The sequence below is a fragment of the Phacochoerus africanus genome, chromosome 1 (assembly GCF_016906955.1).
Source record: "Phacochoerus africanus isolate WHEZ1 chromosome 1, ROS_Pafr_v1, whole genome shotgun sequence".
Taxonomy (NCBI): Eukaryota; Metazoa; Chordata; class Mammalia; order Artiodactyla; family Suidae; genus Phacochoerus; species Phacochoerus africanus.
This window is the reverse complement of record NC_062544.1, coordinates 159,757,632-159,780,511: the sequence shown is the minus strand read 5'-3', so window position 1 is coordinate 159,780,511 and position 22,880 is coordinate 159,757,632. Positions and strand designations below refer to the sequence as shown.

The following is a 22,880-nucleotide window of genomic DNA, read 5'->3' as shown; positions in this document are numbered from 1 at the left end:
TGCTTAACCAGTTAGCCTTGGTTTACTATTTTAGTGGTAATTTAAGTTTTTAAGCAAATATACTCTTAAGTCATATGGAGTCTTATATTTAATATATGTATGATTTTGCTCGGTGGTTTGATGTATGTATTCTAAAAATGGCAATTCCTATTTGTTCTTCCCATTTGTTAGGTTATTATTATTAATGATTTCTCTCTCTCTTTTTTTTTTTTTGGTCTTTTTAGGGCCACACCTGCAGTATATGGAGGTTCCCAGGCTACAGGTCGAATCAGAGCTATGGCCGCTGGCCTGTGCCACTGCCACAGCAGCTCGGGATCTGAGCCATGTCTGTGTCCTACACCACAGCACACAGCGACGCCAGATCCTTAACCCACTGAGAATGGCAAGGGATCAAACTCATGTCTTCATGGATACTAGTTGGGTTTGCTACCACTGAGCCACAATGGGAATGCCATGATTTCTTTTGTAGTTGTTTCTCTATAACCTTTTGTTGTTGCTCAGTGTCTTCTGGAAGACTAAAGAAGCATTTATTAATTACATGCTTTATTTTTCTTGAGCGTTATGCTTTCTCTCTTTGTCATTGACAAGTCGTTTGTGAGTGACATTTTATTTCTGTAGGTTTACCAACTTTCACTAGCTATTTCATGCTATATTGATTCTACTGTTCATGTTCATATATTCTTGGAGTAACGGGCTTAATGTACTATTTAAAGTACCCCTCCTTCCCTCCATCTAGTTCTCTAATTTCTCCTCCACCACCCTTTTTCTTTTTCCAATGGGGTTACATTGTTTAAGTAAGTTAATGCAATTATGACATGATGCTCTCTGTCTCTCTCTCTCTCTTTTTTTTTTTGGTCTTTTTAGGGCCCTGCTGGCGGCATATGGAGGTTCCCAGGCTAGGGGTCAAATTGAAGCTGCAGCTGCCAACCTACACCACAGCCACAGCAACTCGGGATCTGAGCCACATCTGTGACCTAAACCATAGCTCATGGCAATGCTGGATCCTTAACCCACTGAGCAAGGCCAGGGATCAAACCTGCATCCTCTTGGATGCTAGTCAGTTTTTGTTTCCACTGAGCCACGTCGGGAACTCCCAGTGATGTGAGGTACACCTCATTGTTTCAAATTGCTACACAATTTAGGAATTCCCGTATAAGGTTGAAGAGAAATCTGAAGAAAAAAAACTGGCAGGGGTGCGGAGGAGTGGGGCGATTTTATTTCTTTGCAAACTTCTTTCTTTTTTTAATGTAGTGGCTAGGACCTTTATATGATATTGAATAGAACTGATGAGAGTAGATACATTAGTCAGGATTCTCCAAAGAAAAAGAATAATAGGGGGTGTGTATGTGTGTGCGCTTGCCCTATGCATGCACGTGTACATTTGCATGCACACACAGATTTTTCTTTTTTTTTGTCTTTGTAGCGCCACACCTGATGCATATGGAGGTTCCCAGGCTAGGGGTCAAATCCGAGCTGTAGCCAGCAGCCTAAGCCACAGCCACAGCAACATGGGGTCCGAACCATGTCTGTGACCTACACCATAGCTCACAGCAACACCAGATTCTTAATCTACTGAGCGAGGCCAGGGATTGAACCCATGTCCTTATGGATACTAGTTGGGTTGTTACTACTGAGCCATGTGGGGAACTCCTACATACAGATTTATTTAAGGAATTGGTTCACAAAATTATCCCAGAATTTGCAGGTTTAGTTAATTGGCAAACTAGAAATCCAGAAGAGCTGATGTTTAGTTCTGTTCTAAAGGTCTGAGAACTAGGAGATGCCCAGTCTGTAGTTTCTGTTGAAATTCTATATGCTCAAGACCCAGGAAGGGCTGATGTTTCAGTTAGTCAGGAAAGAATTCCTTTTCACTCTAAAGAAGAGTCTTTTTGTTCTATCCAGTTCTTCCACTGATTGGATTAGGGCCATCTACTCAAAGGAGGGCCATCTGGTTTAGTCAGTTTACCATTTAAATGTTAATCTTATCAAAAAAGCTTTCAAAAGAAACACCCAGGATATCTGGACACCCTAAGGCCCAGTCAAATGGACAAACGACATTAACCTTCACAGTTGGCATTTTTGGTTTGTTCTTAGTCTTTTTTTTTGTTGTTGTTTTTGTTTGTTTTTTTTTGGTCTTTTTGCTATTTCTTGGGCTGCTTCCGCAGCATATGGAGGTTCCCAGGCTAGGGGTCCAATCGGAGCTGTAGCCACTGGCCTACGCCAGAGCACAGCAACGCGGGATCCGAGCCGCGTCTGCAACCTACACCACAGCTCACGGCAACGCTGGATCCTTAACCCACTGAGCAAGGGCAGGGACCGAACGCACAACCTCATGGTTCCTAGTCGGATTCGTTAACCACTGCTCCACAACGGGAACTCCTGTTCTTAGTCTTAAAGAAAAGCATTTAGTTTCCCCCCTCCCCCACCCACGGTATATAGAAGTTCCTGGGCCAGGGATCAAACCTGTACCACAAGTAGCAACCCAAGTCACTGCTGTGACAATACCAAATCCTTAACCTGCTGTGCCACAAGGTTTCTGCAAAAAGCATTTAGTTTTTCAATTTTTTGTTTCCTTTTTTTTGGCCACCCAAGGTATATGGAGTACCCGTGCCAGGTTGTAGGTCTGAGCCACAGTTGTGACCTACGCCACAGCTGCGGCAATGCCAGATCCTTTAATTCACTGTGCCGGGTCAAGACCAAACCTGTGTCCTAGAGCTGCAGAGATGCCACAGATCCCATTGTGTGACAGTGGGAACTCCTAGGTTTTCAATTTTAGGTATAGTATTTGCTGTAGGTTTTTTCATAGATGCCTTCTCTATCTACTTGGCTAAGGGTTTTTTATCTTGAAAGTAAAAGAAAAGGTTACGCTTTGTCCAGTACTTTTTCTGTGTTTATTGAGATGATTGTATACTTTTTATGTTTTAGTCTCTTAATTTGATTGATTTTTCCAAAGTTGAAACCAACCTTGAACTTCTGAAATATGCATCACTCATTGAAGATGAGTTGCCAAGCCTTCTCCTCCTCAATTTTATGTAGGATTGGTATTATTTATGTAGTATTGGTATTATTGCAAGTTTATGTAGGATTGGTAATTTCTTCTCTAAGTATTTGTTAGTATTTACTCCAGGCCACCTGAGCCTCCAGGGTTTTTTTTATGGGATGGTTTCTAATTAGAAATTTAATTTCTTTAATAGATATATAGATAGTTATGTTTTCTGTTTCTTTTGTGTCAGTTTTGATAATTTTGGCCTTTGGAGAATTTGTTTTAAGTTGTTAAATTTATTGGCGTTAGTTTCTAATACCCCTTAGTTTTTTTTTGTTTTTTCTTTTTGTCTTTTCTAGGGCCACTCCCGTGGCATATGGAGGTTCCCAGGCTAGGGGTCTAATTGGAGCTGTAGCCGCCAGCCTTCGCCAGAGCCACAGCAATGTGGGATCCGAGTCTCGTCTGCGACCTACACCACAGCTCACAGCAACGCCGGATCCTTAACCCACTGAGCAAGGGCAGGGATCGAACCTGAAACCTCATGGTTCCTAGTCGGATTCGTTAACCACTGCGCCACGACGGGAACTCCACCTCTTGGTTTTTTATTGCTGTGTGACAGATCATCACAAATCCAACAACTTATAACAATACCTATTTATTAGCTCATATTTCTGTTGGTCAGAAGTCTGGGCATGGTATGGCTAGGTTTCCTGTGGTGTTACTAGGTTGAAATCCAGGTGTTAGTTGGCTACGTTCCTTCCTGAAGGCTCTGGGGAAGATTCTGCTTCCAAGATGATTCAAGTTATTGGCCAAATTCAGTTCCTTGCAATAGTAGGTCTGAGGTTCTTATTTCCTTGATGGCTTTTGGCTGGGAATTGCTCTTCGTTACTGTTGGAAATTACAGTAACTCTGGCTCGGGTTGTCAGTGTTGGAAAGTGAGACACGTGGACAAGGAGAAATCTCGACAAGGCTCTTTACTTCTGCAGAAGGGCTTGGGCACTCCAAAAAGTGTGTGCACCGAACAAAGGACCCTCCCCTATTTATCCCTAACACAGGTGATTTACCTGTCCCCTTCCCATTGGTCGGGTCATGGCGCACGTTCTTTCTGGTTGGCTAATTTGAAACAAATTGTTATCGGGAAAAGAGGTAAGGAGGAAGGGGGTCGCAGGGTTGATTCAGGGGAAGCTGGAGCCTGAGCAAAATGGAGTAACCAAGATTTCCTTTGATAGAAAAGACATTATGTTTCTTTCCACATTACTAAAACCATCTATCAGGTCCTGGCTATTTTGCACTGTTTTCAACCCTAGGGACAGAGAATTTCTCAAGCATCAAATCTTTCTTAAGATTTGAATCTCTTGTCAGAAGAGCCTGGTCCCTTTTAAGGGCTCACGTATAGGTCAGGCTCATGAAGGATAATTTCCCTTCCTTATAGTCACTTATGTCTTATAGTATAATAGGTTCAGGAGTAAAATCATTGTAATAGTAGTCTCAGAGATCTTGCTGGACACAAGATTCCTTGGAGTCTATAATGACATCCTTGGTGTTCAGTGAGGATTTACTGCTCTGCCTCGTTGGCATTTGAATGCCTTTCATTGTGAAAGTGCTTAGAGTTCTGTAGTATACATTGTCCTGGTCAATCTTTTCCCAGCCTTTCACCATCTCCCTTTTCAGGTGTGCATCTTAATAATCAGCAAAAAACAAACAAACAAACAAAACAGAAGGCGTTCCCTTTGTGGTTCAGTGGTTAACGAACATGACTAGGATCCATGAGGATGCAGGTTTGATCCCTGGTCTTGCTCAGTGGGTTGAGGATCCAGCATTGCCGTGAGCTGTGGTGTAGGTCACAGATGTGACTCAGACTCTATGTTGTTGTGGTTGTGGTGTAGGCTGGCAGCTGTAGCTCCCATTCATCCCCTAGCCTGGAACTTCCTATGCTGTGGGTGTGGCGCTAAAAAGCAAAAAAAAAATCAGCAAAAGCCTGAAATGACTGCTGCTCAAAATCTAGAAGATGGTATTAGTGCAGACAGAAAAAGCTCAGAAAGCCTTCTAGTTACAGCACTAGTCAGAATGGCTTCTTCTAACTCTCAAAGAGAGAATGTGGATCTGCCCATTTTTTTCCTCTTTTTTCTTCCCTTCATTTTCTTTTCTCTGTTCTCATTTATTTGCTGTTCTTCTCCCAAGAAGTCCTATGGCAGCAGTGGCAGAGGCTGCACTGGCAGCAGCCTTAGCAATGGGGACAGGCCTAAAATGCAGAGTTGGACCTTTGTCTTTGATTAGAGAAGTTGTAGTCCTGAAAATGGGGCATATCCTTATTTCTCCCCACCCCCACCCCCACCCTGTGTCCTTCCTTGTTTGGTATGGTTGTAGGAAGTATGGGTGAATAAAGCCTAAATTTTCTGGCCAGGTGAATGAGAAAAGGAGAGCCCCAGGCAACTGAAAAATACTGGGATGATTTCAGAGTGGGAGGAGCTCAGGAAACTTATAGGTTTGTTCCTGAGCTCTACACATATGAATCAGAGTGATAACTGCCTATATACTTTGAGCACTGAACTGTAGTATAAACTAGTCACTTTATAGTGCACATATAGGACAGATCGAAATAGCCCTGCAGAAGATTTGAAAACTGAACTGGTACTGGAGCCACAGCTCACAGAAGGCTTGTTGGAACTTGCAGCCTGACGCTAACCATTGTCTCCTAAAACAAACATGTCAGTATTCTCTATAGAATATAAATAAAACCAAGAGTCTTATAACTTAATTGTCAAAATGTCTAGGATACAATTCAGAATTAACTGTCACATGAAGAATCAGAAAAATCTCAAGTTGTATGGATCATGAGAATCAACAGATATCAATGCTGAGATGAAATAGATGTTGCAAAAAAAAAAACCAAATAGATGTTGCATTTATCTCACAAAGATTTTAAAGCAGTTAGTATAAAAAAACAACAACAACTAAGGGCAAACACAGTGGAAAGGAATGGAAAAATAGAAAGTCTTAGCCAAGGTATATAGTTGCCCTTAGGTATCTGCAGGGGTTTAGCTCCAGGCCTCCTAGAGGATACCAAAAGCCTTGGAACAAGTTTCTTATGTAAAATGGCACAGTATTCTAACGCAGCCTATGCACAATCTGTACTTTAAATTATCTCTAGATTATTTATAGTACCTAATAGAATGTAAATACTATTTAAGTAGTTACTGGAGTGCAGCAAATTCAGGCTTTGCTTTTTATAACTTTTTGGAATTTTTTTTTCCAAATATTTTTGGTCATTGGTTTGGTTTAATCTCCAGATGCAGAACCTGTGGATTTGGAGAGCCAATTGTAGAATATACAAGCAGAAACTAAATGAAAGAAAGAAATTAGTAAAACCTCTTACTGAATGGACTCAGGGAAAGTAGTAAGAAAGGGAAGAGTCCGTGAACTTGAAGGTTAATCAATAAAATTTTCCAATTTGAACAACAGCGAGAAAAGTGATTAGAGCTGAAAACCCTCCAGAGCCTCAGACACCTGTGTGGGCAGTATCAAAAGGTCCGACATTTGTGTAATCTGAGTCTCAGAAAGAAAAGAGAGACTGCAATTCAGAAAAACTGAAGAAACTATCACTGGGAGCTTACTGGAATTGTCAAAAGACATAACTATAACAGATTCCAGAAGCCCAATGAATGCCAAGCATGATGAACCCAGAGAATTCCAAGCCCAACACAATCCATGTCACAAATCATAACCTGACTCTTATTAGTCAAAAATCATAACACTTCATAAGCCTAGTTGGTTATAGCTCTCAGCACTTCTAACGTGTAAAAATAAGTTACACCTCAGGAACAAAAAAACTATCTTAGTCTTTTTATCTTCTTATTTCAGTGCCTGGAATACTAGATAAATATTTGTACAAGGAATTAATACATTTTAATATAACTTATCTCTGACATCTTTATATCCTTAGTTAAAGGTAGCACAAGGACTCCTCCCATAAACCAGAACAAGACTTTTTATTAAGTGATATCCTTCATGAAAACAGGGGAATTTCAGCCTATTCATGCTGCTGATTTTTTGGGGAGGTATCCAATATCAGAAGGGAAAATGTAGTGGATTTTGGCCATATTGTCAAAAGAAAAAGGAAAAAGGCGTTGAAGTTTCATATTCTGCCTTTTTCAATTGGTGAGTTCATAAATGTAGCCTCCGTGGCCTTGGCACTTCCTTGTAGCACAGTGGAAAGTCCTTCACATGATAAAGATTGCCTTCTCTTGATCTCCAAATATTCTGGGGCTTGGGAAAAAGTGTCCCTTAAAAGTTTACTGAAGTCAGACAGAATGCATGTGACTGTAATTAAGAATAATGGTGCTGGAGTTCCCATCGTGGCGCAGTGGTTAACGAATCCGACTAGGAACCATGAGGTTGTGCGTTCGGTCCCTGCCCTTGCTCAGTGGGTTAACGTTCCGGCGTTGCCGTGAGCTGTGGTGTAGGTTGCAGACGCGGCTCGGATCCTGCGTTGCTGTGGCTCTGGCGTAGGCTGGCGGCCACAGCTCTGATTAGACTCCTATGCTGGGAACCTCCATATGCGCAGGAGTGGCCCAAGAAATAGCAAAAAAAGACAAAAAAAAAGAATAATGGTGCTTTAAAATTCTCAACTTTTCAGAGCCTGATTGTGATTCAGACATTCGGAAATATGACAACTTTGAAAAAATTTCAAATGATATAAGTTTAGAGAATGGTTTTTACTACTGCTTTTTCTGAAAACAAAAACTTTTTTTTTTTGGTCTTTTTTTAGGGCTGCATCTTCGGATATGGAGATTCCCAGGCTAGGGGTTGAATTGGAGCTGTAGCCGCTGGCCTCCACCAGAGCCACAGCAGTGCTAGATCTGAGCCTCATCTGCAACCTACACCACAGCTCATGGCAATGCTGGGTCCTTAACCCACTGAGCAAGGCCAGGGATCGAATCCGCAACCTTATGGTTCCTAGTCGGATTCGTTAACCACTGAGCCACAACGGGAACTCCATCAAAAACTTCTTTTTAATGTTTTCTACTATGAGATATTTTAAGCTCAGAAAATGCAAATTTTTTCATTTTATTTTAAACGTAGGTAATTTTTTCTACTCTTGTTTGTTTTTAACCATGTGTAAACTTCAATCATTTTAGTGAATTACCAGGATTTCTCAATAAGACATGGTTCTAAAGACTGCCTTAAATAAGTCATACTTTGACTATTAGGTAATGATTGATATTTCAGCAGTTTTCTTCATAATGTGCAGGGTCTCCATTTATTATTACCATACTGAAATTAACTTCATTCTTTTTTTTTTTGGCGGCCTCACCTTCGGCATATGGAAGTTCCCAGGCTAGGGGTTAAATTGGAGCTTCAGCTGCTGGCCTACACCACAGCCATAGCAACACCAGATCTGAGCCACATCTGTGACCTACACCACAGCCACAGAAACAAGCCATGTCTGTGACTACACTACAACTCACCGCAACGCTGGATTCCCCCACCCACTGAGTGAGGCCAGGGATTGAACTTGTATCCTCATGGATACTAGTTGGATTCGTTTCTGCTGAGCCATAGTGGGAACTCTAGAGTCATTCTTTTTTGTTGTTGTTGTTGTTGTTGTTGCTATTTCTTGGGCCGCTCCCACGGCATATGGAGGTTCCCAGGCTAGGGGTCCAATCGGAGCTGCAGCCACCAGCCTACGCCAGAGCCACAGCAACACCAGATCTGAGCTGTGTCTGTGACCTACACCACAGCTCATGGCAACGCCGGATCGTCAACCCACTGAGCAAGGGCACGGATCGAACCCACAACCTCATGGTTCCTAGTTGGATTCGTTAACCACTGCGCCACGACGGGAACTCCATGGAGTCATTCTTTATTGTTAACTTTTTTCCATGCGATGCCTTTGGTTTTTGCTGTTTACAGCTAGTGTAGGTATCTTCTAGTTCATTATACTTGAGGCTTTTTTTTTTTTTTTTTTTTGCTTTTTAGGGCTGCACTTACAGAATATGGAAGTTCCCAGGCTAGGGGCTGAATCAGAGCTGCACCTGCCAGCCTACACCACAGCCATAGCATCTTGGGATCTGAGCCATGTCTGCAGCTTACACCACACCTCATGGCAATGCCAGATCCTTAACCCACTAAGTGAAGCCAGGGCTTGAACCTCCATCCTCATGGATCCTAGTCGTGTTTGTTATCGCTGAGCCATGATGGGAACTCCTATACTTGAGTTCTTTTTTGAGCTCTGTATTCAACTGATCCACAGTTTTACTTTGTTCTGTATTTCTTTTTGCCAGGAGTTAGTTGATGGAATTAAAATCAGCATTTTTTGTTCTGTTTAAGTATTAACTAACTTTTATTGAGCATTTATTATATAATAGGCTCATTTGTTTTTATTCCTCACAAAATGTCCAAAACCAAGACATTCAGATGTTTTTAAACTCAGCAGGTTATTTTAAGTAGCTTGTCTTTATCACAAAATATTGAAAATATTCATCTTTAAACATTTTTCTGAAAAAACCATATATTTTATATACAAAAGGTGATAAATTCATAACCTTAATGTCACTAAGAATTGAATGTCATTTCCATTCTGAAATACCTGTCTTCCATTCTACTATACAAAAGATGCAGAATATGTTTTATGTATGTTTAATTTTATTTATGTTTTACCTGATCTCATTTTACAAATGATTTAAGCTCACTTACATGCCCCCCATGCGTGTATACACACACACGCACACACACACACAGAGTCTCTCTCATATCTACACAAAAAAATAACAAAATTTTGATGTTTTAAAAAATTATTGAGAGAATTCCCTGGTGGTTCAGTGGGTTAAGGATATAGCATTGTTACTGCTGTGGCTTGAGTTGCTGCTGTGGCATAGGTTTGATCCCTGGCCCTGGAACTTCTGCATACTATAGGGGCAGCCTAAATAAATAGATTAAAAAAAAAAAAGAATTTGAATTTCCATTGTGCAATGGAAATGAATCTGACTAGTATCCATGAGGAGGCTGGTTCTATCACTGGTCTCACTCAGTGGGTCAGTGATCCAGCATTGCCGAGCAGATGTGGCTTGGATCCCACATTGCCTTGGCTGTGGTGTAGGCCAGAAGCTGTAGCTCTGATTCAACCCCTAGCCTGGGAACTGCCATATGTCACAGGTGCAGCCCTAAAAAGCAAAAAAAAAAAAGGAATTGGAGATTCTTTTTTTTTTTTCTTTTTTGGTCTTTTGTTGTTGTTACTATTTCTTGGGCCGCTCCCGCGGCATATGGAGATTCCCAGGTTAGGGGTCCAATCGGAGCTGTAGCCACCGGCCTACGCCACAGCCACAGCAACGCTGGATCCGGATCCGAGCCGTGTCTGCAACCTACACCACAGCTCACGGCAACGCCGGATCGTCAACCCACTGAGCAAGGGCAGGGACCGAACCCGCAACCTCATGGTTCCTAGTCGGATTCGTTAACCACTGCGCCACGACGGGAACTCCGAGATTCTTAATAGTTTAAAAAAGCCAGGGGCAAGATTGCTGTAAGTGTGTATATAGTAAGATCCTTTAAAAATTGCTTCATGTGGATCGCAGGTTTTGTTTTTTGTTTGTAGTATGGATAGTGGCCAAAGCAAAGGAAATATGAACAGTTAAAATATTTAGAATCTCAAGATAAAAACGTTGTCGCTATTCATGTAACTGTAGTTCATACTTATATTGGAAATGGAGTTTCTCAGTTCCTTATGAAGATGCAGTGGGTGATAAAGTGGACACTCACACCCCTGCCAGCATCATTACAGTAGGAAAAAAAGTGTCTCACATATCTATCTCTTGTAATATCTTTCTCTGAGGAGACTAAATATATAATATTGACAGTGCAATTCAGAAAAAGTCATTCTGTGTGTGAGACCAAAGTAATTCAGTCTAAGTACTATACTCAACCATGTGGTAATTTGTCTTTAAATGAATGGTAATATTTGGACTTTTCAAAGAAATAAGTGTGACTTTCTGGAGGTTCTTTTTATGTATTTTTACTCAAAACTGGGTTTTGGATGAAGATTAAGCAGCAGAGACTTTTTGTGGCCGTTAAAGGTCATAAATATAAGTATACAAATATATATGTATGTATATATATATGAGGTCAAAGCCTGGATTAGAATTATGACAGTCTTTTTTTTTTTTTGTCTTTTGTCATTTTTTAGGGCTGCACCTGCGGCATATGGAAGTTCCCAGGATAGGGGTTAAATTGGAGCTACAGCTGCCGGCCTATACCATAGCCATAGCAACGCAGGATCCGAGCCGTGTCTGCGACCTACACCACAGTTCATGGCAATGCCGGATCCTTAACTCACTGATCAAAGCCAGGGATCGAACCTGTAACCTCACGGTTCCTAGTTGGATTCATTTCCATTGCACCACGATGGGAACTCCCTTATGGACTTATAGACTTTAAAGTCTTATAGACTTTAAGTTCCTAAGCCAGTTTTATGTATGAATAGATGACAACCGCCTCCCCCCCCACCCGTATACCTTTACCTGGAGATTTGTGGAATGTCAGGTGTCTATGAAATAACTTGCATTTTTCAGGGAAAAAAAATACTCTTTAAGCCTTCTATTTCTTGCAGCACATACCCTGGCATCAATCACTCCCCAACCCAGACTTCACAGTTTAGTAATAGTGATCTATCTGTAGTTGGCAAGTATTGGATTTTGAGTTTTATATTAGGTACATAATTTGATCTTCCTCATTACTTGTCTTCCATATAAGAGTGGACTAGAATTTTATTCCAACATTTGGATAACTTCTAAATAAAATAGATTGACATATAGGACATGTTTTTAGAGCACATTATCTTCAAGTAATAGACAACCTGACAAAACAAGTAGCTTAAACAAGGCTTTAAACTTTTTTTTTTGTCTTTTCTAGGGCTGCACCCATGGCATATGGAGTTTCCCAGGCTAGGGGTCTAATCGGAGCTGTAGTCTCCGGCCTGTGCCACAGCCACAGCAACATGGGATCCGAGCTGCCATCTACAACCTACACCACAGCTCAGGACAATGCCAGATGCTTAACCCACTGAGCAAGGCCAGGGATTGAACCCCAACCTCATGATTCCTAGTTGGATTCGTTAACCACTGAGCCATGACGGGAACTCCCAAGGCTTTAAATTGTTTTCATAGTTGTACTTAATATGTGGCAGGCTTATCTCATAGAAGAGTAATTGTCTATGGAAGTTATCAGCAGTGAAGGAAAGGTAAGAAATAGTTCTTGCAGTGATTAAAGAATATCTTTTTATATTTGGCATTGGACAGTCATGGTGCTGGTCTGCCCAAAAGTATTTGGCATGGAAGAGAGGCAGGTAGTTTGGTTTATCCAGGATATGGACTTCAGATGGTGTGAGGAAGGGACGGGCAGTCACTGACAGAGAGTTTTGGTGAGAATGAGGCAAACAAAGCTAACAGAGAAACGGGCAGCCATTGATTATTGAAATGGAGGCCTTAATGAGTGCAAGGAAGTGTTACCGTGGGAGTGTTGGAGTGAGTTGGAAGGTCAGATAGTTGGAGATGAGGAATTTATGATTTTGGAGGTGCCAGGTGTGGTAAAGTCAAGTTCAGGGTGTGATCCTAGGAGTGTGTGGCAGAAGGGAGTGAGAGAAAGTACTCTGGTGATTTTGAGGTCAAGGACCTTGAAGTCAAACGGATTCTTTGCTTCAGGCATGTGGGCCCTGCTCCAGCACCTCTTAGTGATTTTCCTCTCACTCAGGATTCTTCAGATCTCGGAAAACAATTACTGATGTCGTCTTTGTGAGAAAATTGAAATAACTGTACTACCTTTACTTATGATTCTCAAGGCTTTGCTTCTAACCCCAATATCTCTTCAGTTCTAGTCTATTTTCAAGTGATACATAACACATTTCTAAGGCCAACTTTGCTTAATGTCTCCACCTCATTCTCTTCCCTCATAGACTGACTTTCCTCTTATATTTGGTAAGACAGCTAGATTGCACTTCTCCCTTACCTACCATATCTAATCAAGTGATCATACTTTGTTGATCCTACCTCATTAATATTCTTTACTATTTCTTCCTCTTTGTCTTCCAGACCCTTTCATAGTTCAAGCCTTTACTGTCTCTTCTTGAGTTACAGCAGCCTTCTCACTGCTTTCCTTGCTCCCATTTTTATACCTTTCCTTATACCCAAGCATTTCTCCCCTCTGAAGACAAATAATAGTTTAACTGTTAAAGTTATATTCTGTTTGGTGGTCTTAAGTGGAGCTGACTTTGCTCCCAGCTTCTCCAGCTCATGTACGTCTAGTTGTGCTAGACCGATTTTGGTTTTTCAGTCATGCTAGAGGAGTTTGTCTTTCTGCAGGTAGTAGGTTTTTCTTTTCCTTTACTGCTTGTTCAACTCCTTTTGATAAAATGTTTGGTACAACAGTGGTGGAACCTTACCTAACTGCCTGGTAGATTAAACCTCCCATCCATTGCCTACTCTTTCACTGATGATCAGTCTTCCTGAGCTATATTAGGAAGGAAAATAAAACTTAGAAATCCAGGTTTGGTGTTCTTTTTTCTTACCTTTTGTATCATTTTACCAACACTAAATGCTATTTATTGAGCATTTTCACGATGGGCCATTTCTTAATTGCTTAGGAGAAAGTAATTGTTTTATAGTTCTTACAGGTAACTAAATTTTCTTCACAGAAAAAATTAATTATGAAAATGAGAAATCGTGTGTCGGTATGCTTTTTCTTATTCCTATTCTGTCTTGGCTGTTAAAAATACTAGCATTGTCAGTTTCTCACAGTTTAAATATTGTATAGAGAGAGTTGCATGAAGGTAGATAGAAATATTTCCTGAAAGTACTGTTAAATAAATCCTTCTTTGTAGTCATCCATAAGTGTTTTTTAACAAAATAAAAATGAAAGTCCCTAGACTTTTTGCATGATTCAGGGAACACAGGAAAATATGATTTAAAGTATTATAGAGCCATGGACTTAAGTGAAGGTTGCTTAAGGCTGTGGCTGTTAAATCTTGAAATGATAAGTTTAAAAACAGAGAAGGAAACCCGAATGGTTGTTTTTGTTTTTTATTTTATTTTTAAAAATTTTTATTTTTTATTACTCAAAGAATTTATCACATCTGTAGTTGTATAATGATCATCACAATCCAGTTTCACAGGATTTCCATCCCACAATCCAAGCACTAAGCATGTTGATGTTTAGGATCTTTAAATTTGAGCATCTAGCTTATGTGATACTTTCTGGAATATAAATCTTCAAATACTTTAACATTATAAAATATAATCCAGATCACTTAAGAGAATGATAAATCATGAATATTCCTGCTATCCTACTATAAACTTCTTTTATTTGGAATCTTTACACTGTCAAAATGTGAATGTTCTTTAATGAATGTATGTAGTATTTATTTCATTTTTTATTTCAGATTATATCATAAATTATTTTACACTCGTATACAGTATAGGCTTCAAGATAGATTGAAATTAAGAGATATACATTGTCTAAGTAGATATTGGTGCTATTCTCTTTATGATTAGTTAGGTTCTAGGGAAGATTTTATTTTGAGTTTCATATGGAAGAGACTTGCGTAGGTTTATTGCTAGCTAAAGAGGAAGGTTATTTTCCAGTGCAGAGGACCAAAGGAGGAAGGTCTGAGTACTTGGGAAGTTAGAGTAAAATGGAACCAGGAGCCTTGAGTAGAAGGAATACCCCGTTTCCTGCGAAGTTAAAGGGAATCAGCTGTGGTAGCCTGGGAGTTACTGAAAGTCTTTTTAGTATTCTTTTGTAATGCTTATATTTTATTATTTATTTATTTATTTATTTATTTTTGAATTTTATGGCTGCACCTGTGACATATCAAAGTTCCCGGGCCAGGGGTTGAATCCAAGGCACAATTGTGACCTATGCTATAGCTGTAGTAACTCCAGATCCTTTAACCCACTGCACCGGCTTGGGGATTCATCCCACACCTCCACAGTGATCCAAGCCCCTGGAGTTGGTTTCTTAACCACTGTGCCACAGCAGGAATTTCCTATAATTCTTGTATTTTAATCATTATTGTGTTATAATTATCCATCTCTATTTGGAGTAAATAATAAATTTTCTGCTTTTAGCTTAAAAATGTTTCTGAAGGAAAATTTCAAACATACGCAAAAGTAGAATAGTATAATTAACTTTCATGAAATGATCTTCCAGCTTCAGTGGTTATTCTGATAACTTTAATAAGTTTTCTTTTCAATTCGCTTTTTGGTGATTTTAAAATCTTATTCCCTTAATCCATCTATTTATTTAGCAGGTGTCAGATAAATGAGTACTGTTTGTTAAAGTAAGTCATCCTTTCCCTATCACATTATGAAGTATGTACTCTACTAACCTACAATTTTATTTATGTCAGTATAGCATCATTTAAATTATTTTATGTTTTATACTCATATTTTATAAATATTTGTAATTAAAAAATTAGTCATATTACCAACATTTAAAATTTTATGTTATATGGGCTGTATTTTAATATCTATATATCTTTTTAAAATTAGGATAGTAACTTTTAATAAGTCAAAATTTTTATTGATAGGCTTTTTTAAAGACAAACCTAAGTAATTATATGTCTTTATTTCTTCAATAAATATTGAATACTGCTGTGTGCTCATGTCACATCTGAATTGTTAAAAAATAGTTTGATCAGGGAGTTCCCGTCGTGGCGCAGTGGTTAACAAATCCGACTAGGAACCATGAGGTTGCGGGTTCAATCCCTGCCCTTGCTCAGTGGGTTAACGATCCGGCGTTGCCGTGAGCTGTGGTGTAGGTTGCAGATGCGGCTCGGATCCAGCGTTGCTGTGGCTCTGGTGTAGGCCAGTGGCTACAGCTCCGATTCGACCCCTAGCCTGGGAACCTCCATATGCTGCAGGAGCGGCCCAAGAAATAACTAAAAAGACAAAAAAAAAAAAAGTCTATAAAGAGTAAGTACTGGAGAGGGTGTGGAGAAAAGGGAACTCTATTACACTGTTAGTGGGAATGTAAATTGGTGCAACCACTGTGGAAAACAGTATGGAGATTCCTCAAAAAACTAAAAATAGGAGTTCCCGTCGTGGCGCAGTGGTTAATGAATCCGACTAGGAACCATGAGGTTGCGGGTTCGGTCCCTGCCCTTGCTCAGTGGGTTAAGGATCCGGTGTTGCTGTGAGCTGTGGTGTAGGTTGCAGATGCGGTCGGATCCCGCGTGGCTATGGCTCTGGCGTAGGCCAGTGGCTACAGCTCCGATTCGACCCCTAGCCTGGGAACCTCCATATGCCGCGGGAGTGGCCCAAAGAAATAGCAAAAAGACAAAAAAAAAAAATTGTTTGACTGTAAATTATTTCAATGAGTCAGTCCTTGTTTTAGTATTGTTTTCACGTCTACTTTTACCACTCACTTTTTTTATTTTTGTCTTTTTAAGGCAGCACCCATGGCATATAGAAATTCCTAGGCTAGGGGTCAAATCTGAGATGCAGCTGCTGGCCTTCACTACAGGCACAGCAGTGCTGGATCTGAGCTGAGTATGTGAGCTACACTGCAGCTCACAGCAACACCAGTTCCTTAAACTGACTGAGCAGGGCCGGGGATCGAACTGCATCCTCATGGACACTAGTTGGGTTCATTAACGCTGAGCCACAATGGGAACTCCATACCACTCACTTTTAAATTGGATATAATCATGTCATGTCTTTTTAAAAAACTATTTAAATAAATGACCGAGTAAAATTTTGTGGAACATGTAACATATGTCCTGCATCACTCTGGACCTGAGTGAGAACACAGTGATGTGTAGGATAATCACAAACATGGATAGGATATCTTTAGGTTGACTGTTATAGTAACCAATTCATAAATTATATGGAAGTTGAAAGAGACTTTGGGGACACTTTATCCACTCCTTTCTTCCCAACTATACAGAGGAATAAGACAAGGCCCCAAGTAAATGACATAAGTGGAAGTAGGCATGTGATAGTTTTTATACTTATGGTCTTAGTTTTTTTTAGAGCTATTTATACTATTGAGACACCTCGCATTTTTTAGCTTATCTACTTAGTAAGTGAAAAATAAGTTAAAATAACAGTTTGTGAATTAAATGCTAATTACACTCTGATGGGTCTGTGGACAAATAGGCTTTCCTAGAATTGTCCTGCTTCTTCTCCCAGTATGTGTTTTTTCATACTCCAAAATAGAGGTGTTTCAGTGGTACAGTACTCATGAGTCTGAATTTGTTTTTGTCTCCATCATTACAGGTTCATGTCAGGGCTGGCCTTTTTCATGGTACCGAACTCCTGTGTAAAACCATCGTAAGCTCAGAGATATCAGGGAAAAATGATCATATTTGGAATGAACCCCTGGAATTTGATATCAATACTTGCGACCTGCCACGAATGGCTCGATTATGTTTTGCTGTTTATGCAGTGTTAGATAAAGTGAAAACGAAGAAATCAACCAAAACTATTAATCCCTCTAAATATCAGACCATCAGGAAATCTGGAAAAGTGGTAATTATATACTAACTTATGAAAATTTTTATAATGGGATAATAGTAACATAATGCAATAATTTTAAGATATTGAAATAATAGACTAATATAAGTGAAATTATGTCATATAACTTGGTCCCTAAGAATTGATTTTATAAAAACAGCAAGTCCATTTTTATGTCTTATTCGATTATCTTTCAGCCAATTTATTTTACTAAATGTTATACTCTATTCTATTATAAATATAATGCTTTTTAGAAAATATAGTTAAAGAATGAAGAGATTTAAAATATTACAGGAGTTCTCATTGTTGCCCAGTGGTAATGAACCCGACTAGTATCCATGAGGACGCCTGTTCAATCCCTTGCCTTGCTTAGTGGGTTAAGGATCCAGCATGGCCATGAGCTGTAGTGTAGGTTACAGACGTGGCTCAGATCCCATGTTGCTGTGGCTGTGGTGTAGGCTGGCAACTGCAGCTCTGATTTGAGCCCTAGCCTGGGAACTTCCATATGCCATGGGTGCAGCCCTGAAAGAGAAAAAAAGATAAAAAAATAAAAAATTAAATTAAAATAAAATATTATAGGTCCACAGTCCCTTAACTGAAATTTCACTGCCAGATAAGTTTGAGAATTCAAATTTTTAGGCATTTTAGAAAAATCAAAGTTCACTCAACATACCTTGTAGGGTCTGGGACACAAACTTGTAGTTAAACACATCAGTTTCTAGCAGTGGAATATATGAGTGTTTACACTAAATCAGACAAATGAAAACTATCAGTTACCTTCATGTATTTTCTGGTCATGTAATTACTGTCAAATGAGTTATGAACAAAGTTTTAGTTTTTAAAATTTCTTGGTCTTCGAAATTGTGGATAAAGGATGGTGAACCTTTCTCATGTTTTCATCTTCCATTTCATATTTTTATTCAAGTCTTTTTAAATTTTCTTCTTACTTTTGAAAAGTTTTTGGAAGGATGGAAAGTTTGATTTTACACATTAAAAAAATCTGGTTATTGTATTTATCTATGTAAATATGTATCTTTTTTTTTTTTTTTTTGCTTTTTGGTCTGCACTTGTGGCATATGGAAATTCCCTGGCAAGGAGTCAAATCAGAGCTACAGCTGCTGGCCTATGCCACAGCCACAGCAATGCCAAATCCGAGCTGTCCTATTAGCTTGTGCTTCCTTTTAGAAATGTAAATAAATTCTAAATATCTCGAAACATTGCCTTCTCCTAATTAAAATTTATATAGGCTGAAATCTCTTAAAACATATAGCCTGACATTATATCATGCATATTTTTTTGAGTCATTAAAAATTCCTTGTCATTTGCAATGACTGAAAAATAAATATTCTATTTTTGGCTACTCTGTTTTATTGTGAGGTAGTAATTGGTTTTTAGGATTTCATTTAACCATTATAAAGATATTGAATATTTTTCTATGTATGTCTTGTTTTTAAATTGGATACTTTTTTAGGAAATCATCTACAATTCTAGAAATTTGTAGAACCAACATTATTGAAACAAAGGGCATGTATGTGTTCACACCTTAAAATATTCTTAGCATATTTATGCAATGGTATCTTTTTCAACAGCATTATCCTGTGGCATGGGTGAATACGATGGTTTTTGACTTTAAAGGACAGTTGCGATCTGGAGATATAATATTACACAGCTGGTCTTCATTTCCTGGTAAGATTTACATTGTACTCCTTAGCGTTAAAAGAGTAATTTTTGGCATGTGGACTAGTTAATGTTTCTTTATGACTCAGTCATCTTTCATTCCAGTAAAGAAACTATCATTTCATATTTTTATTATTTATTCTGAAAGAGATTTCCAAAGATTAGTTTAATGTAGTCAAAAAGTGATTTGTTTCTGAATGTATTTATTATGATGACTATTTTCTTGCTCTAAATGTTTTTCTTTTGTAGGTTTTTGAGAAATTCTTCTAAGGAGCAATGTCTTCTTTATAACAACTACTGTTGCTCCTAGCTATAGTAAATTTCTACTTATGTAGAAACTAGTAGGAACATTAACAGCTAACATGAGAAGGATAGTAAAAACACTTATTCTTTAGTTGGCCTGAAATTTAAGCTAAGAGGAACACCTTCCATGTGCCTCTTTTTTCTCAAATACTACTCAGAGTAGCCCTGTAAGGTAGACAGATTTATCCCATTATACAGATGAGAAAAGTGAAGCTCAGTGATAATTTAGTGTTTTTTTTTTCTTTTTTTCTTTTTAGGGCCGTGCCTGTAGCATATGGAGGTTCCCAGGCTAGGAGTCTAATCGGAGCAGTAGCTGCCAGCCCACACCACAGCAACAGCAATGCCGGATATGAGCTGAGTCTACGACCTACACCACAGCTCACGGCAATGCTGGATCCTTAACCCACTGAGTGAGGCCAGGGATCGAATCCACAACCTCATGGTTACTCATTGGATTTCATTTACACTACACCACGATGGGAACTCTTGATAAATCAGTCTTATATAATTGGTTCAAATCTAGGATTTGAACACAAGACTGCTTGACTCTTTCCATTGTTCTGTACTGCTTTCCCCAAAGTTGGAAGTTTTTAGTGTTATCTTTGCATTATAATTGTATTTTTCTGTCTTCATAGTTGGTTAATGTATTTAGTAAAATTGTGAACTTACTTACATTGAAAAATCATTTGGGGAGTTCCCGTCGTGGCTCAACAGAAATGAATCTGGCTAGCATCCATGAGGACACAGGTTTGATCCCTGGTCTTGTTCAGTGTGGTAAGTATCCGGCGTTGCTGGGAGCTATGGTGTAGGTTGTAGTTGCATTTTGGATCTGGTGTCACTGTGGCTGTGGCACAGGCCAGCAGCTACAGCTCTGATTTGACCCCTATTTTGGGAACCTTCATATGCTGTGGGTGTGGCTATAAAAAATAAAATCATTTTTTAGGTGACATATTTAAAAGTTTGATGAAAAGGGAATAGTTCCAGGGTTTTTTTTTGTTGTTGTTCTTTTTTTGTTTTTGGAAGATTGAGACTACTTAGCCAAATTTGAAGAAAGAGATGAGGTAACTATTAATTTTTGTTAACGTTTTCATTTTAAAGGTAAACTCACATTCAAATTTTGTGCCAAGTATTAAGAAAATTAGAGTTTACTGATATAGTTTTCTGCCAAACTTCCTTGTAATTCTCATGGTTGAAATTTATTAAGGTTTTATTTTATTTTATTTTCAAAGACATTTTCCTAAGAATCAGAATTATTTGCATGTTTTAGATGAACTTGAAGAAATGTTGAATCCAATGGGAACTGTTCAAACAAATCCATATACTGAAAATGCAACAGCTTTGCATATCAAATTCCCAGAGAATAAAAAACAACCTTATTACTACCCTCCTTTTGATAAGGTAAGCTCATTATTTAAAGAGTCAGTATGTATGCAATAATTGAATTACTGGTTCTCAGCTCTGTACGTTTGTAGTTTAAGCTCTGTAAATATATTAATCTTTCTGGACGTCATGTACCTTTATAGCTTGGTTCAGGAGAAAGACTACTGAGCCAGAAGCCAACTGTTTAGTAATGGCTTTAGCACTGACTAAGTGACACATGACATCTCTAGAATTCAGATTCCTTATTTTAAAAAATGAGGAAATTATAATTGTTCTCTGGGGTCCTTTTCAATTTAAAAGGGCTATAAATGCATTCATATGTAACTCTAAACATGCAAAATGTACAGTGAATGTGCCCATCATATCATGTTGATTCAGATTAAAGACAACTGTGTTAGAGCTGCTATTCAAAGAACAGATATTTTATGTTGAATATTATTAGTAGTAAGACTTTCTAAGGTGCTCTTATTTTTGTAGAATTGATAGTAAGGGCTTCCATTTCTAAACACATTTCCTTAGTGTACAGGCTGCACATCTTGGGGATAAGGTGTCTGTTAGGGGCTGAAGATTGGGCCATGATAATTTATATGTTAAGAGAGCTGAGCTGTCATATGTTTTGTCTTCAGGTTTGACGTCTTTGTTTTAGGTATGATTAATACTGATTTTTTTGAGGAAATCTTTGTGTAAATTCTCAGATAATGAACAAGAAGTTTTTTATTTACTTAATCTATTTGAGAACCAGTTTCCTTTAAAAGTTGATATTATTCTAAAATTTCAGTTAATCTACCGGTGTACCTAATTGTATTTTTAATGTTCATCACTACCAGACCTGCATAGAGTAGATTTTAAAAGTAGTATGTAAATTAAAATTTATCTAACTCAAGTGTTTCTTTCTTTACTTCCATTTTAATTGAATTTTGATCCACCTAATAAGTAATTTTTCATTTCATTTTCTAAAATGATTTTCTGATCAGTATATACCTCCAAATTAAAATATGTGGCTATTTCAGAAGAAGTCTTAAATGTGTCAAGAGCCACACACCTTAGTGTATGCTGAGTAGAAGAAGGCACATTTGGAGGCATCCATTACATTTATGCCATGGTTTTATTCCTTAGAATAGGAATTTATTCATAAGCTGTAGCTCTTTATGATGTACTTAATAGTCCAAGCTTTGACTGTTTCTGTGTTCAGTTATAGTATGTGTTCAACAGCCATCTATAGTTTGTTTTGGATCAAATGAGATGCTTTTTGAAGGATGTTTACAAATATAACATTTTGTGCAAATTTAAGAATTTTTAATCAATTCCAAGAGAACTTTAAAATGTTCTATTTAGCATTGTTGTCAACAGAGTCAAATATAACTGGTCACTAAACTTTACTTTTGCCTTTCGGATCCCTTGGAGAGTCTGTCTTTGAAGATCTACTTTGGGTGGAGATTTTAGTTTTTAAATATGTATAAATATATTTACTGGTTTTCTTTTACTTGTCCATTTTTATATGTGATCATTATTTAAAAAACATAATGTAGATGTAAAAAGTGTAAGTTGCTTATATTTTGTTGTTGTTGTTGCTTTTTAGGGCCATACACCCTTAGCATATGGAGGGTTTCCAGGCTAGGGGTCTAATTGGAGGTATAGCTACCAGCCTACACCACAGCTCACGGCAACGCCAGATCCTTAATCCACTGAGCAAGGCCAGGGATTGAACTGGCAACCTCATAGTTCGTAGTAGGATTCATTTCCACTGAGCCGTGACAGGAACTCCAAGTTGCTTCTATTTTTATTCAATGTTTTTTTTTTTGCTGTACTTGTATTCATTTTGCTTTTCAAATCACTTTTATGGTTATTGCTTAATTTTAATATCTATAATATCATTTAATCGTTACAACAGCTTTATGAAATGTGATGGGAATTACCAGTATGTTTTACACATGAGGATACAGTTAAATTATTTGTGTTAGAATTATTTAACTCATAACTGGATATGGATCTTCTGATTTTTTTTTTAACCTGTTGTTCCTTCCCATTAGATT

The 22,880-nt window shown here is 38.4% G+C and overlaps 1 protein-coding gene across 4 annotated transcripts in view; it reads left to right on the top strand.

The window, feature by feature from the left end:
* Window positions 1-22,880, top strand: part of PIK3CB (phosphatidylinositol-4,5-bisphosphate 3-kinase catalytic subunit beta) — a 178,604-nt gene that overhangs the window by 92,950 nt on the left and 62,774 nt on the right. For all 4 annotated transcript variants that reach the window (XM_047783338.1, XM_047783354.1, XM_047783345.1 and 1 more), the window contains 3 exons: window positions 17,251-17,502; window positions 19,077-19,173; window positions 20,735-20,865. In XM_047783338.1, the coding sequence (XP_047639294.1) occupies window positions 17,251-17,502; window positions 19,077-19,173; window positions 20,735-20,865 (480 nt within the window). The remainder of the gene's footprint in view (window positions 1-17,250; window positions 17,503-19,076; window positions 19,174-20,734; window positions 20,866-22,880) is intronic.